Raw genomic sequence first — 16,534 nt, 5'->3', positions numbered from 1 at the left:
CTCGTATCATTATACGTATATTACATCACAAACATGCAAGAGAATCTTAATAAAAAACATGTTTACCACATAAATCGAACTGGCAATTCTGGTAATCTGGGATTTCAACATGCCGCTAGATGTCTCAACCGTAGCTTAAGCAGTCGAAAACAATTGACGGCGTCATAAGTTTTGCTCCTAGCACAACCGGTCAAAAGCTTAATGTTTTCGTTAGTTTCAGGAGTAAACTTGTAGATAGATAAGAGCCAACAATTTTCTGCAATTACGAAATTCTTGGTCGGACCTAAGATTACTCTCCAACACAATATGTCTTCCGGAGGCAGAGTACCAAATAATACAACAAAGTTGTCCCTGCATGAAAGGTAAATTCAGTTTAGCTTCTGAGGTACCAGTTTTGTTCTCCTTAATACAAAAGAAGCATCTGTAATTCAAGAAATTGTATTTTTATGAAAGAATATTTTTATGAAAACTACAGCTGTTAGATGTGTTTAGCATTTCATTTTTTGATATTTCAACGATGTTACCTTTTACAGATTCTCAAGATTACGGAGCTCAGCAGGGGGCCAAAAATTAACTGGTAAGTTACAAGGAGCTAGAAACCTTTCAACCCATCTCCAAAAGGCAGCGAGCAGAAATAACAGAATAACTCAACAAATGGCAAGGAGAAATGCTTCAGTCAGTGCTGCTTTAAAACTAAAAAAGGTATTGGATTTTTTGCATGTAATCAACAATAGTTTCAGTAAGGTTTCTACTATTCTACAGAAAAGCATTAAGCAGCGCCTTGGTGCCACAGTAAATACGAATAACCGATTTCGTGGAACTGCCACACAAACTCAAAGAAAACTTACTATTAACCGTGGAGCAGTTCGTGGTATTCAACGAGGAAATCAGCGAGGTATTCGGACACAAATACAAACGGTCACTCCGTCAAGGATCGCTCGAGGTCGACGTGGAACCAAGCCTATTATGAGCCAAACGATAGTACGAGGGGGTGGTGGTCAAATGAGAAGAGGCACTCGTGGAAAAATCATTACTCCATCCAAAAAGTCGGCTGCTGTTGTCAACACACCAAACCGCTCAGCCCAGAAATCCCCTCGTACTCGAGGTGGCCCAAGAGGAGCAAGACGAGGTGGTCGAGCACAATCAACTGCTGTGGTTGCTGCACAGGGAGGGAATCAAATTCAGCGTAGTCGAGGACGAGGAAGAGGACAACGTCGTGGCAACGGCCAGCAGAACCGTCGAGGAGGGAACGACAACTTGCAAAAATCACCTCGTGGTCAGTCGTCCGGACGTGGCAGGGGCCGTGGTAGAGGAGGAGCTACCAAAGTCAGCAAAGAAGACCTGGACAAACAGCTGGATCAGTACATGTCGAAGACCCGAGGAGCTTTGGATCAGGATCTTGAGAATTACATGTCGCTCAGTGGAGACGTTGAAATGAATTGAAATGGTCATGCCATCAGTCGTTACCTCACCTGTGCTCCGCAACTAAACAAGAAGAAGCTTTCTTACTGTCCCCCTTTTTCTAAGTCTTAAATGACTCTTTAACATTTTTAGTCCTGAAAAGTTAAAATGAATTTAATTCAAATTCTTTTTTTTTTTTGAGAAAATGGTTGAACGAATGTGAAGCATATGAACCAAAAAAATTTGTTTTTCTGACAATTTCTGTCATCTGGCAATCGTCTTAATGGTTCTTGCTTCGCAATTTTGAGTTTTCTTTCCTCTGTGTTTCGTCTCCCCCTCGTGTTGCAGCGCACCTTGACACGCGTATGTTTTTTAAAATTCATTTTTCATCTAGGAGTGGTTTTGTATGTGAAACGGTGTGCCTGTGAAATGAGAAGAAGAAAAACTCAACAAAATATACAAAAAAAAAATTAACCAACAAGGAAGATGTGTAATTATCAGAAAGTCAGGCCTGCCTTTGACTCGAAAAAACGACGAAACGAAAAATAACAGTAATTGGAGAAGACTGAAACTTGATCCTCTGCGTTCTTAGTCCCCTCAGCACAAAGAAGAATGCCACCGTCTAATAAGAGCCCTAGAATTCCGTTTGAAGAGTATTTAGTTTTCCAAGATTGTTGATTTAACGCGACCTACCAACTTATTTTCCGTGGATACTAGACGGTATGTTGCAACGTGAATCTCACTCGTTCTTGGTACCCTACACAATTAAAAAGTTTCTCGTTTCTCGCTAGGGTCTCATGCAAAAGTAATTCATTGCGCCTGTACCAATCTGAAGTTCCGTGTTCAGCCCGTCAGTACAAATGACGAACAACGAACGAGCTATTTCTATTGGGAACTACAACACCACGGAAGATTTTTGCTCAGAACGACATCAACCACCAGGTGATACTGGAGTCCCAAGCTTCTTTGACTACGATGTTACTTCAGTCCGCCCAATCAGCAGCCAATCTGGATAGGTAAAAGGAAAACTGAGATGAGATTTCGTCTTTGTAGTATCAACGGACGATTCCATTGCGATGTGAGGAAGGGATTCACGACCGACAAAAATATCGGAAAGTCCTCCGGCAGATGCAAAGGAATAAAAGTACAAAATGAAGCCATAAGCGGGCCATACGTGTTTGTTTACTCACACGTAAACATGAACGATAAACATCTCAATTTCATACCTATAAAGGTGTGAACAGTTGCTTTCCGGCACCTGGAAAAGGAGTGGTATTAAAAGAAATTGGACCCGTTTACGCACGCATAACTCCATCTACAGATAGGTTTTTCCTTTGGATTTCCATCTGGCACGCAGACCAAGTTGTTGGTAGCTATTTTTAGCAAAATGCGTTCTTTGTTAGTTTACACTTGTTGAATGTGAGTGACGGTATATTTTTCAAATTGCTTTTGACCTTAAACAGCCAGGCTTCAAACGCCCACCTTTGCCCTAAATCACGTTTCGTTTTCTTCTGTATCACATCTCTCGATTTAGGCTTTCTCTTCTTAATTCGTACGGAAGGAACCTCTGGCTTTCACTCATCGGCCGACCGTTTCCCATTTATCAAAAGTAATTTTTGTTGATAATCATGTCGTGATCCGAAGTAAGACACTTTTCTTGGATTGATGCCACACTAAGTAAGTTTGCCCTACTTGTTCACTTTTACTATCAAAGATTATCTGCGTGATTTTATCGAGCGTTTTCTCTTGAAATCTTTCTCCTCCAAGTAGAGAAATCAACATCATCCTCTGGGTAGAAATTTTCGTCTATGCTACAAATCCATTTCTTTATACAACTGGAGGCTGACGGATGACTTAAATCCGTTGCCCTAATTTGGTTTTTCCTTAATTCTTCGAGATGCTTCTACGATGGCCAATGATCGTCGTCGTTAGCACCGCCAGGTAAATACCTTCTAGACGTTTTGATGCACCCAAAAAAATTAGAGAACGATGGAAAGAACTTGTTTTCGTCTGAAGCATCACCAACTATATAAGACAGGTGCTCCGCTCATCGTTCCGTCAGATTCAGTTTGCAAATCATCGCACAGTGTGTCCAATTAGGCCTGCCATTTTCATCATGGGTATCCTCAACGTAAGTCACAGCAAAACCATTTCAGATTTTGTGGAATTAAATGTTGTTGAATGGTCATTCTGTTTTTAGTTGAAGAACAGCGTAGCTTGTCTGTTGTTGCTTCAACTGTCAATCAGCTACGCCAAGCCGATGGCTGGGCGGACGGTTGAGGTTAGTGGCAAAGGCTTTACGTCAAAAACGACCGTCAACGTACACGCACGCCTAACGCGTAATGCGACAAGTCTGAGACAAGACGTTCAACCTGAAATCAAAGCGGATCATGCATCGACTTCTCATGGATTTCCCATGCAAAAAAATGAGGATTTCATTGTCGGAAAACAGGAAGAGTCATCCGCAATTCAAAATCCGAACGAGCAGCCGGCTTTAACAGGAGATCCTGACATGCCAATTCCATTTTGGGATTCAACCAAAATCGAGAATCCCAAAGTGCAAGAGGAATCGCCGATTTCAGATGACGAAGTATCTCCACCAACTCCTCCACAACAAGACAATTCTTCTGACGACCGCATAAAGGAAGCCGAACGTTTGCAGAAGGTTGTTTCCGCGCTGCATCTCAATCGAGTGTGGAGCACATCTGCATCTCCTCCGATAGCTCGCCGTGCATTCAATGGAATACCGTCGGAACCTTTCGAAAGACAGCGAGCCCTCGGATTCCCACAACTCATTACCAACACGCTCGATAACTTCCATCACCAAGTTGATTGGTCTCGATTCTCGGCTTTCTTCTAAATGTTTAGCGAAAGCGTTTCATTTTTTTTGTCTTTACTGTGTGATTGAATAGCTTTGTTTTACGTTTTTATCCGTTATACTATAACTCGGCAGATGGCATTATGGTATCCAATGCCGCTTCCGTGAGGGTGTGGCCTTCCGTTCCTAGCTGAACTTGTGAGCTAATTTTTCGTCTTGTTTTGCCTTGATCTTGAAGCAAATTTAAGTTTCAATTCCCTAGCTATATACTAGCTGAATCCATGATCGGTTTAGCGCCGATAGTTGAATGGGAACTGCCAAATAAGTTGCTTTCAGAAACGCCTATGTACCACGAACGCAATTTGCTTTTATACGATTTCTTCCTATTTGAATGTTTCCCCGTTTTAGAAAAGAGGACTTGCTGGTGAGCCTGCGAAAAAGGAAAAATTTAAAGAAATATACAAATGACACAAACAAAAAAATTGGGTCGAGGCTATTTTTCAACTAAAGACAATAATTGCCAAACGCAAAGACGTGAGCAAAAAAAGAAATAGTCATCGTGACTTGCAACTGGTTGCGCTGTGTGGGAGGTAGAGACCTTAAACATCCCCCAAAAAGACGAACTGGTTCCCTTTTTCGGGCTTGCTGTATATGTGTACTCTTAACATAAACGAAAGAAATGGGCTGCAGACTTAAAAAAAAGAGAGCGCCAACATCGATTACCTTTTCCCTCGATGAGCCCGAGAAGTTATTTTTCCAAGTCGATTTGCTGTTGATTTACGTTGCTGTCAGTGACTTCATTTCCGTTTCACGCTGCTAGATGGCATCCGGTCTGGTCGTGATGTTGTCTGCGAAATGACTTTGCTTTATTTTCCTATATATTGTCCTTGTTCATGTTGTTGTTGTCGTCTCCGGCCGAAAGAATCCATACTGGATGTCGGCTTGTTGTTGTAAAGGGAGCTCAACAGTTTATCAACGTAATCAACATGATGAGGCAGGATACCAGGATTCAGAAGCACCGTCAATCACACGCCTGGCAACCTACAAAAACGTAGTAAAGTTAACAGATTGAAACGAATGAGAAACTTTTAAACAGGCAAAAAACAAACAGCTCTACTGAACTATTCAAAATGGCGAACGAGTTGATGAAAAGCAAGGCATTTTTTTTGTTTTGTTTTTGTTCTAAACTCCAGTCTTTGTTTGACAAAAGCTGTCTGCGAGGGCACAGTGTTCAGATGTCCAAGCAGAGTTCAGTCGGCACTGGAGTGGGTGTACAGCGGCAGACCGTATAAATATACAGCGAATGAATAAATTCTTAATTCACTCACTCGCTCTTCTCGTTGCTGATCGTCAATAAATGATTAAAGCTCTCAAAGGTGGAACTTTGCGTTTGCACACATACGGCCCACTTCCCCACACAATTTCCTCAAAAATGCCCCATTTTCTTTTTTTGTACTCTTTCCTGTTTATATGAAAAAGGCTTTCAGTCGCTCCATTTTCTCGCGAGTAGTTCAAACGATCTCCACTATAAATAGAAGCGTTGTTCCTATGCGAAATTCCCATCACGACCAAGAATCGACACCGAAGCATTTGTTTGCACAAACCCTCGTCTGGCCTGTTTCGCTCTGGTTTCGTGATTAAACGATGACGCTTTTCAAAATGGTTCAACTGACATTGTCGTGCTTATTACTCATTTCAACGGGGCCAATTTATTTATCAGCTTTGCATTTTGCATGTAGCAGGTCGTATTGTTCCTATTTGAATAGGAAGCCATGGACATTGCGGTTTGTGTAGGGATTTTTCAAAGCCGCGTCGCTTTGCATCAGGTGTAACGATGGAGCACAATAGAATCAGGACACGGTATCCAGTTAATACTCAAAAGGGACGACAGACGACATGAAAAGCAGGTCGACCAGGTTAATGAGATGGCTTCGAACAACCGGAAAGAGTTCGCCATGCATGAGAGTGGTTCAAAAACATTCGTCCGTGTTTCCACGTAAACTTCATCTCCCTTTAAAAGGAAAAAAAAGCAAAGATATATAAGCAAAAAGAAGAGTCTGTGCTTCTGCTAGCGGAATTCATCCGCATTAGCGATGGTGATTTTTTTAGAGGAGGGGGAGTTGTTGTTGATGTACGTTCAGTCTTTGTTCGAAACTTGTGATTCACGGGCCTATTCGGTTAGGAGTATATCCATACGTTGAAGAGCAGTTAGACGAACAATGGAAGCTTAAACGTGCTATTTTGGAATCTTGTTGGGTACATACGTTATTATCCTGAACTTCACTATATACCTGCAATCCGTAGCTTGTCGTCTTCTATGACCCCGTGGTGCCACTCATCAGATGGACGAGTGAAGTTGAAGGGTATACATAAGAATCGGGCAGCTGAAAAAGTGTGTGCGGCATACACACATATATATATATGCGTATCCTATTTACAATAATATGCAGATACAACTGCATATACACATGCCGACAGATGTACACGGCGCCCAGTTAAGATTATTGATTTCCGCTCGGAAGAGTCGCATCCCACCCAGTGTCTGACCGTTTCAAAGCGGAGAGGTTACAAGCGGGGCGTGAGCGAACGTATAACTCGTGACACAGTATTATTTTATCTAATGCAACGAGCAGGTTTCTCTCATTGTTAAACGAACAAGGAAAACAAGAGTTTTGCGCATATCTCTCAAGTAAAAAAAAAAAAAAAAAACGTGGAAAGTAATGAGCCAATAACAAATCCTCGGGGCAGCTGAGAACAAGGTTTTAGACGAGCTTGTTGCGTAGAGGACAATCTTCTCGAGTTTTTTTCTTCTTTCTATGTGCTGTTGTATACAAACAAATCATTCAAACGGATGCTTTTTCTTTAACGAGATGTAGGCTCTTAAGTTGCACACCAGAGGGGTTGATTTCCTCCGGCCGGGAAACCGACTGTCAGATAATCGAGAAAGGAAAAGTCATTTTCAAAGCGAAAATGTGTTGGTCCCTATATGACTCAGGTGCGTATGTAAATAAGTGAATCGAAATGTGTTGTTCGCTTCCTATCGATTCGAATGGCGCGTGGAATGTCCGTTCAACATCCAGGGCCTTTACCTCGTTCTGTAAACCGAGATGTGTGTGTCCCGGATGGAAAGACGGTTGGGGGGGAGGAGGAGCCATCGTTTTTCGTCTGACTGGATTCAAAACGACGCGGACATGCGCGCCACGGAAACCCCATTTGCTTTTTTTTTTTATATATAGCTCAGAAAAGAAAGGGAAAAAAGAAGGAAAAGAGGGAGCTTTCACGCTAACTCCTGGTGCGGATTCCATTCCGAGCCCTTCATAGACGCCCTGCCCTTCATGCAGGAGAGGCTCAGATACGTTCGTGTTCTATGGTTTCTCTGTGCGAAGAGGGCACTATAACCAAACGAAATCCCGACCGTTTTTCTTTTTTAACAGCTAAGCGGTGAGCTGGTTAGTTTTCTCAGGCCAGTTTTTTCGTTTGTTCTGAAACCGAATTAATCCATTCTAAGAAATCGAGTGCAAAAAAATAGGAGGACAAAAAGAGTAGTCCTTTAGCCAGTAAAAAGGGAACAACAACAAAGTGTTGGTTTATTTGTGTTTCATGCGTTGTTGAGTGCCCCAATGTTTGCGGACTCTGCTTTCATCGGATGGTTCAATTTAAACTGGCGGTCGTATAAGTGCACACACACAGCGGGGCGTAAGTGAGCCACAAAAGGGAGCACTACGTTTACTTTTCTTTGCCCGTTCTACTATACATGTATTCAAGTGTGGGTTTTCTCGCTACCACTATCGGACGCTATAATTCTTTTTATATCAACGACCGGAAGGACCTGTAAACACCTCGAGACGGCAACACAAAAAAGGAGTCATGGATGGGGTCGAACGACCGCTGACGTGCGATCAGCAGCGCTCGGTAAACATTTGTCCTTTCTTTTATACGACCGCGTTTATTCAACAGTCCATTCTGTTTTTTTGACGCCTCCTAATTTTCAATCTCCGGATTGTCCCTAACTTGCGCTAAATCGAAAAAACATTCTACCTTAGACGCTAGTTATCGAACAAACAATTCGCTGGGGCTGCGTGTAAAAAAAAAAAAAAAACGACCCTGTGCGTGTTGCAGTGTTTCTCTGTGTGTGTGCGTGCCTCTGTGCTTCGTGTATACGCGTGTGTACGTGTTTTAGGTACGTTAAAAAACGACAAGGAAAAATCTCCGGCTCGCAAGGCAAGTACCTCTTTTTACGGTATACGTGCTATACGTGTGTGCCGGTTCATATAAAAATACAAGCACGACCCGTTTGTCGTGTCAGAGAGGGCACTATATATTCGCGTGTGCTACACACGCACAGTTGCTAAACCAGATCAATGCGACAATGCTGAGCTTTTGACTTTTTAGAAGCTCAACCCGATCCGTCATTTTCACTAGGAAAAGAAAAACGAAAGAGAGTCCAAACACAGGACCTAAGTCCACCGAGAGCTGTTTCACTTGTGTGTCTATATGGGCCTTCGAAAAGAGAAAATCCATATGGGATATATCAACGGATGCCATGCATTTTTCAGGGCGGGGCGATACAGTAAAGAGAGACGCGAATTTTTTTTTTTGTTTGGCATTCTGTTGAAAGCCCTTCTCTCTTTCTCTCAGTATCGTCATATTGATAAAATGCACGCCAACGCCCATATGCACGCGCTAGCACAATCACACATGTACATAAACGAAGCTATCGAGACAACGGGGATGAAATAAACGGATGGAAAAAAAATAAATCCGTTTAAAAGTCTCATAACTAGCAGCCGGTGCAACGAGAACATCCATTCTTTGATACATAAAGCCTTTCGTTTTTTTCCCCGAATAAATCGTGAAACATTAAACGCAACTGCGCTATCGTCCATTTTTTAAAATATTTGCATGCAAAATTAAGCTGGACGGGGTGAAAAGGACAGCGTAAATAAAAGTTGAAATTGTTCTTACCTTAGTGGCTGGAAATGTTTTGCGGGGTGATGCAAGTCATTCGAGAGCTCTTGATGAACGACTGTGCCCATGCTGATGACAAGGAAAATCCCCCTCCTAAATGAAAAAGAAGATCTTTAAGTTCACAAAACAGATGACTGAAAAACAAAATTCGATTACTACATTTCATCGGTAAATGTGTTTTGCTTCATTGCAAACGTGTCAAATCAATAACACTCATTCAGGCCCGTAACACCACAATATGCAACGTCCTTTAAAATTTAAATATTCTCTTATACGAGTTTTGAACGTAAGTATGAAAAATTGGGAAAGTGACAGCAACTGATGTGGCAAATCTATCAATGCCTCGGCGGGGCTTTAGTTGTTTATTAGCTGACGGATCAAAGAAAAATATAGCAATTTAATATGCATGGTAAATGAATTGCAGCAAAAGTCGTTCACCAGTCAAGAAAATAAGTAAACCGTAAAATAATAAAGAGGAAAGAAAACAAGTAAAGGCTTTTCGCCTTCGATTATCTAGAACGGTGTTGGTAAAAGAGAGTAATGGTTGCCACAAAGTCGGCACTGATTTGCTTGAATTATAGGCAGTGTAAACGAAGGCTGTCACAAGAGTTAAGTTTGTTCAGTGAGTTTGTCTTACAGTGTTCTTATTGGCGGTTTAAGGCGATCAATATGGATTCGTTCGTTATCACGCAACATTCGCAAATGTCATGAAAAGTTTAAAACGTTAGCTTAGGCTTATGTTTCATCGTTAATAATAAAGCCCTTTTCACGCTGAATGGCTTCCTGACCCAATTATGCCATCATACGTAAATTTTAGTTAGATTTTAAAGCTATTTCATTCAACTTTGACTAGATGGTAAGATTGCATGAAATCATCGCCGTGGGAACTCATTTGAATCAACATGCCTCTTGTGAATTCATCTTTTCTGAATATCTGCTAATTATGAAATACTGATTGTTTGGAGTAATCAACATGCAAGTTTAATAATGAGCGATTGAGATCCTATTGCACTGTGAAACTGGATGCAGTTGCCACAGACGTGACGGACACCTGATAATATAGCAATTCTATTCGTTACAACAAATCTCCTTCGTCGCGGTTTACGATGAGCCAATAACTCAAAGTAAGCATTGGTTGTACTAACAAAAACTTGAAAAAATACTTACCGTATCAACGTTGTCAACGAATCTTGTCCAACAGACGTTTTCAATCGTCAACGTCTCGGAGTTAGGGAAAATACCACACCCTCTTTTAGCTCCGTCATGACAACAGCATTGTTGTCACAAGATATTCGAGGACAAAAAATATTCATGAAATGCATCTTGCATAAGATGCCCAAGTTCTATGTTGTTTGCGAAATGCTTTTACCGAGTCGACAAAAGGCAAGCCTGTCCATAAGGGCATCTGTAAGTTAAACGAATAGCGTTTATTATTATTAACGTAATAGTTTATGTGCATTAGTTCTGTACTGGCTGTTGGCAGGAGAGCTCGATACAGAGTATAACATCAAGCTACATCGAGATTGACGTGCGTCGGAAACCGGTCACGCCCGCGGGAATCACAGGGGCCAAAGTAGCTTCTATTCTATCAATAAAGATAGGGTGTTATTGCGTACAGCATAGCAACACCTAGTGATGCAGGGTCGTTTATACTCTACCCCCTAACAAAAGAGAGCATGCAACAGTTTGTCTTTTAATTAGTTTCACCCAATCAAATTGCTAAGATCTCATTAAAATTATGATGAAATACCTTTCTTACTTTTGATGCAAGCTTAATCACACATTGGTGGAATTTATTTATAGTTATGTAATTGATATCACATACTAGTATCACGTTGTTGATTTTTCACAAAAATTCAACACCTCGATTTCCAGTGAAACGGAATCCATTTTACATTTTCAAACTGTATGGCACTATGGCGAAATAGCGTCTGACGTAGCGTTGCCTTGATTCATGCAATTAACAGTTATCAAAATTGATTTACGAAATTGTGTGTAGTAAATTGAAAATGAAATTTATGAATTAATTTGGCATTTATTTTATGTGTAATTGAACATTGAAATTTCATTAAAAAAATCTGACAAAGATAGCGAAGTCGACTTAAGGCCTCCTCTGCGCCATGAAGTTCATTCGGCGCGAAACGAGGTAACGACTCGGTCATGGAAGAACGTAGTGCTCGTAATTTCAAAGTAAAGAAACATTTACAATAGACAATTGAAGAACTGCCCACTAAATGTGCCAATTCATGGGTTAAATGATTTAAAGATGTAAAGATAATTGTGAGTGGTTTTGTGATTCTATTTGGTGCTGAAATGAAACTATCTGCTGACACGAGGTACTACCCGAAATACGGCGGCGGCCATGTTGGTCTGGGCTAATATGGTGAGTGACTTTCTCATTTGCTGGCCTAACTATTGCATAAATGTTGGGTTACGGGACCCAGGCTGTGTGCCTGTCAGAGCGAATTTTGACTTTGTGAAACTATCTCGTTTAATCAGAATAGGCAAACATTTTTAGCGTGGCCAAGCTACGCACAAAAAAAAAGTTTCGGTTTTTGACGCGAAATCTTTTTTCATTTGACGATTTTCACACTTGAAATGTCGAGTGGTGACCCACTCGATGTGTAGGTATCAGCCTGGAGTTGCATTGATCGCCCAACATAATCACTGTGCCCGTCGAAGTAGCCCAGCAACCGTCACAAACTTGGGTTCAAAGTTAGGCTAATTGAAACCGATGAAACCCGGTGGTACGAAAATTCAGTTTACCAATGGCAAACTTGATGCAATTAGAATCACTCGACTTCTTTTCTGTTTGTTCTGGGTAACGCAGACGACAATCATCTCCTAACTTTTGCCGATTTGATTTGTGTAAATTTACGAACGAAAACGACGCGGCATTTCTTTTTCTGAGAAATTGCTTGTTTATTTTCTCCCTAGCCTCTTGTCATAGTGTCAAGAACGGAAGTTAGTGTATCACGTACTCAAACATTTCATGGTGCTCATCCATCTTGTATTCTCAACTTGTGTTTACATGTCGGAAGACTCTAATTGCCATTTTCGTATAGGTAGAAAACACTCTCTTTCCCAATCATTTTCCCCCTTTTTTTCGGCCTCATTCATCTCAAAGCGATCAACTTTTATCACGTCTTTACACATGCAGCTATTTTGTTGGTTGTTTTTTTTTTTCCGGGCCACTTCCAATAAGAAATATCGAACTCTTGTTTAGAAAAATTGTTTTTACTTTTTTTTTCGCCTTGTTTTTGTTCTCTCATTTCTCAGCGTTGCTCCTCGGGGAGATTTCTAATAAATTGGATGAGATGCTGCTGTTCTAGGACACACTGTGTGTGTGTGTGTGCGAACGTACATGTATGCGTACATGTATGCAGCTCTCGTTTGTTTATAATACTACATCTACACACATCATTCGTGTACGTGTATTTAGATACATATAACACACCCACACTTGGCTAGTGCTAATCACTTTTTTCCTTTCGTTCGCTTTTGTATGTTTGCTCAGGCGGATGTCGATATCCGCCGGAGTCGCAACGTTTGGGTACGCGAGTCGAGTGGAATAAGGACTAAAAAAGCATTAGGATATAGATTGTTTGTGATGACGAGAAGTTGATCCTTTTTATTTTGTTCCTTTTTTGTTTTAATCGTCGCCTTCATAATCCTTTGGTGTAGGAGATTCTTTGACAACGCGTGAGAAAAGGCCCTACTGTCGTGTAGCTTTTTCTTTCATTACAGGCAAGTTTGAGGCTTGACTCGAGACATTTTCCATTTTGCCAACAGAATTTCGCTTTTGTTTGCTACTTGAATCGTTTTAATTGTTTGCTTTGCCTCACTGCAACAGATGTTTTGAATGTAGAAAAAAAAACATTTCACTCCGTCGCCTCCACTACATGCGTAGAATTGTTGAAAGCGGGAAAGCTATTATAAGTTGACTGTGCTGGATGGTTGCGGCCGAATTGATTTGGAGCGGAAGAGGAGACTGGGATGGAATGGAATCAAAACAAGATGCGATTAGCGCTCGAAAATGCCGCGTTCCTTAGACCCCATCCGTTTCTGACTAGTTCCTCCTTACAGAACGTCATCCGGTCAAATGAGACAGCACGTCAGGCTTCCTTGCGTAGGGATGGTACCATCGTCAATATCGCCGCAATCCGAGGGGGTCCATCTTGTGCCTATCGCCATGGCCAGCATCCGTCACTGGCGGAAAGAAAATCTTTCAGTTTTCTAGTCTACGTAACTTTTCTTTTTCTTTTCTTTTTTTTTTTTTTTTGCTTGGGACGCGGGTGACATTGATGGCCAGATGCAATCGATGGTTGATCTTCTCCTTTTTTTTCTTTTGTATTTTCGTGATGGATCCATCCGGCGGGCGCAGAGAAAATTCCCTTGACGACAGAGATGGAGCTCACACACAGACACACACACGTCAATGTCGTTTATATTTGTATAAGCCAATACGTGAGGTAGTATTTTTTTTTCCCCCGTGTATTTCGGTATGGCTCTGGCCATCCGGTTGTTTCTTTATTTCGGTTTCTCGTTCGTGACAAACGTGAAAGGTGAATCACCTTTTTCGAATGTGATGACTTTGTTGGTTTGATTTGATATTTTCTTCATGTTGAAATGGCCAATTCTTTGGCTAGGTCGTTGTTGTCGCACTGAGTTACGGGATAGGTTACCCAATCGTCTATATGCACGCACGTCTTCCGCAAAAGCCGTAACATCTGCTGATCACGCTGGCGACAGCGGTTTCCGTTGTTTGCTTCCATCAGCGAAATCGCATTGTAAAACCGCGTCTTCTGCGCCTTTGCGCAGATTTCATTTATTTTTATTCTTTCGGAATTGTAGACGTCCATCTTTTTTTCCCCTCATTTTCTTCCGCCTTTTTTTTTATTTTCGTTAGGCAAAAGCTAAAAAAAAAAAATGACCACGCTTACATGGCCATAGCCGAGTTAAAGTGTTCCATGTAGGCTCTCTGTGTTTGCATTAGATATACAAACAGAAAAGAGATGAGAGGGAGGGGGGTGATGTTGGAAGGGATTTGGGGAGAAAGACGAGGATTTATATGGGCATAACGGGGCGTGGTTGACGATAGTGATCCAATCTGGTGAGCTCGCAGGCAAAATTCGCTGCGTTGATCCTCTTCGAACTTCAATCTCTCGCCCACTGCATTGAAAAGAAAAATTCTTTTAAAAAGCCAAAGGATAGGAAATTTCTCTTTAAAAAAAAAACGAAAACAAATTGAATAAAGGCCTGAGGGAGGAAAATAGAAATTGACCAAAGGATATCGGTAGAATACCTTTAATATCCCGGCGGGATCGTCTTCTTAAAAAATAAAAAAATAAAAAAAAATAAATGCAGGAGCAAAAAAAAAAAGGGGGGGTGGGAGATTGGACAAAGATAATATAATCACCCGCGTTCATTCACTTGCTTTTTTTTTGTTATTGCTGTGCAATTTCCATGTCCCTCACTTTCCGTCGCGTATTGTTGGCCATGCGCTTCGTGAACATTTACTAATCACATTCCTGTTTTTATGGGATTCGGTCTGCCGCCGACATGTGCCCGATTGCAGTTTTTTGTTTTTACATTGCCCAGCAATCAACCGCCTCGGAAATATTGAGAAAAAGATAGTTAGTGGCTGCTATTTTCTTTGTTTTTTTTTTTTTTTTATCTCTCTTTGCTCGAAAACAAACAGCTGAATATGATTTCTTGTTTACTCTCTCTTGCCGTTCAAATCTTTTTTTTTTTTTTTTTCACCTACGATGTGTCGCCTTAACGTTGTTACCCTATTTGTTCTTGTATCTCGAAGCAGTTAATACGTGAACGTACACAGGAGTGGAAAAAAACAAAGTTTGAATCGATATATAGACGCCCATACTTCATCGTATGATTCCTGAAGCTGATTTATTTTGCTGCATCCGTCTACTAGCCCATAGCTATTTACTGCCCAGTCTGTGTGTGTATATAGAGCGTGAGTGGCGGCCATTGTCGGTTCTCCCCCCCCCCTTTTTTTTTAAACGCTGAAAATCCTATCTGGAGTGTATATCTACGTCGACGGCCATAAATAACGGGACGGAGAGTATACAACAACAACAAATAAAAAAAAAAAATCCTTTCTTATACATGGAGATCTAAAGTGGCGGCTATGGAACAGCTGCGTCTTTTTTTGCGTGCGTGTGTGTGTCCCTGTTGTGTATAAATCAAGTAGATATAGCCAGAAAAAGAAAGAAGATGAACGAATATAAAGGAGAGATACACAGATGTGTATCACGGGCAAAACTTTGGTGATGTCCAGCGATGGCTATACATCATCGACGCACATGAAAGTGTGCGGCAGGGAGAAAAAAGGCGATCTTTAACGGCGGGATATAGTCTCAGCAACAAGTCCCTAGCATTATTTTTTTCTTCTTTCTTTCCTGCTTTTCTTTTACAGTATCTCTTTTTTGATAAAAGTCAGGAGCAGAAACTTCAGCTGTCATATCGACTATTGACTTTGTTTTTTTTTCTTCTTTTGTAACATACGTATCTTAACCGGCCTGCTGTTGTGACAGCATACAATTTCGGATCGATATATGTATAGGCTCTATAGATCCATAAGACGTAACTCTGGATATAAACGGAAGCCTTGTTTTTCTTTTCCAGCCACGAAGGCCGGATGATTTTGTTTTTGTTTTTTTTATTTTCTCCCCCAAAATTGTACGCGTAATAAACATAGTTTTCTCAATGGTGCGACAGCCTATACAGACAATAGTTCGGGGAACTGGTGTGTCAGCACAGCTTCAGTGTATTAAAGGAAGACGGGGGAATAGAGCGGGGGGATGGTGCCAAAAAAAAAAAAATAATAAATAAAAAAAAGGAAAATGAATGTCTAAAAACATCAAATGGCTGCGATGTAGCAGCACATATTATGAAATATACTACAGTTTTCTTTTTCTTTGCGATATACGTAGAGATATTTCATTGCTCCTTTTTTTTTTTGTTGTTTTGGATTCCCATTTTTGTTTAAAGCTCTTCTTTTGTTTGCTCTTTTATTTTATTTTTTTTTTTTTTTATAACTTCGGTCTTTATCTAGCACAAGTTTCATGTTTTTCCGCGACGATGAATCCAGCCGCGTACGCAATATATATATATTTTTTATTTGCTTGTTGCCACTGCTTTCGATCCGCTTGCCATGTCGGTCCCCGTATCACCACCCCTCCAAAAAAAAAAAAAAAATGATGGAAGAAACGGGAAAGTTTATATAGAAGAAGAAAACTGCGCGACTGTTACTGCTGTTGTCGGCAAAAGCGGCGTCGTGACGAGCCGACATTCCCCTTCCGCTTCCGCACCGCTCGCTCCACA

General features: G+C 41.0%; 3 protein-coding genes and 1 long non-coding RNA gene across 8 annotated transcripts in view; 3 read left to right on the top strand and 1 right to left on the bottom strand.

The window, feature by feature from the left end:
* LOC132087859 (uncharacterized) overlaps positions 1-16,534 on the bottom strand; it is a 91,513-nt gene that overhangs the window by 38,943 nt on the left and 36,036 nt on the right. The gene's annotated exons all lie outside the window — the stretch shown is intronic.
* LOC130693822 (chromatin target of PRMT1 protein-like) lies at positions 132-1,898 on the top strand. Its single transcript, XM_057517042.2, has 3 exons — positions 132-362; positions 534-702; positions 763-1,898. Exons 1-3 carry the CDS (start codon positions 307-309, stop codon positions 1,441-1,443), a joined length of 906 nt encoding a protein of 301 aa, XP_057373025.1. The 5' UTR covers positions 132-306; the 3' UTR covers positions 1,444-1,898.
* On the top strand, positions 2,927-4,694 carry LOC130693824 (uncharacterized). Its single transcript, XM_057517045.2, has 4 exons — positions 2,927-3,078; positions 3,169-3,342; positions 3,436-3,532; positions 3,602-4,694. Exons 2-4 carry the CDS (start codon positions 3,299-3,301, stop codon positions 4,259-4,261), a joined length of 801 nt encoding a protein of 266 aa, XP_057373028.1. The 5' UTR covers positions 2,927-3,078; positions 3,169-3,298; the 3' UTR covers positions 4,262-4,694.
* LOC130693848 (potassium voltage-gated channel protein Shaw-like) overlaps positions 7,598-16,534 on the top strand; it is a 32,190-nt gene continuing 23,253 nt past the window's right edge. For 4 of the 5 annotated variants that reach the window (XM_059494690.1, XM_059494688.1, XM_059494692.1 and 1 more), the window contains exon 1: positions 7,598-8,444. The gene's annotated coding sequence lies outside the window, so the exon portion shown is untranslated. Of the gene's footprint in view, positions 8,445-11,343; positions 11,571-16,534 lie in introns of those variants that run through there. The other variant, XM_059494689.1, reaches the window with a different exon arrangement.

Source organism: Daphnia carinata, chromosome 3, assembly GCF_022539665.2.
Source record: "Daphnia carinata strain CSIRO-1 chromosome 3, CSIRO_AGI_Dcar_HiC_V3, whole genome shotgun sequence".
Classification (NCBI taxonomy): Eukaryota; Metazoa; Arthropoda; class Branchiopoda; order Diplostraca; family Daphniidae; genus Daphnia; species Daphnia carinata.
This window is presented reverse-complemented; position numbering and strand designations above follow the sequence as displayed.

Bases quoted from the DNA above. Each gene is read 5' to 3' on its own strand.
- LOC130693822 (XM_057517042.2), top strand. From the start codon at position 307: ATGTCTTCCGGAGGCAGAGTACCAAATAATACAACAAAGTTGTCCCTG. The intron at 363-533 runs GTAAATTCAGTT...TACCTTTTACAG, and splicing joins AAGTTGTCCCTGCATGAAAG to ATTCTCAAGATTACGGAGCT. The intron at 703-762 runs GTATTGGATTTT...ACTATTCTACAG, and splicing joins CTGCTTTAAAACTAAAAAAG to AAAAGCATTAAGCAGCGCCT.
- LOC130693824 (XM_057517045.2), top strand. From the start codon at position 3,299: ATGCTTCTACGATGGCCAATGATCGTCGTCGTTAGCACCGCCAG. The intron at 3,343-3,435 runs GTAAATACCTTC...CAACTATATAAG, and splicing joins GTCGTCGTTAGCACCGCCAG to ACAGGTGCTCCGCTCATCGT. The intron at 3,533-3,601 runs GTAAGTCACAGC...TTCTGTTTTTAG, and splicing joins TCATCATGGGTATCCTCAAC to TTGAAGAACAGCGTAGCTTG.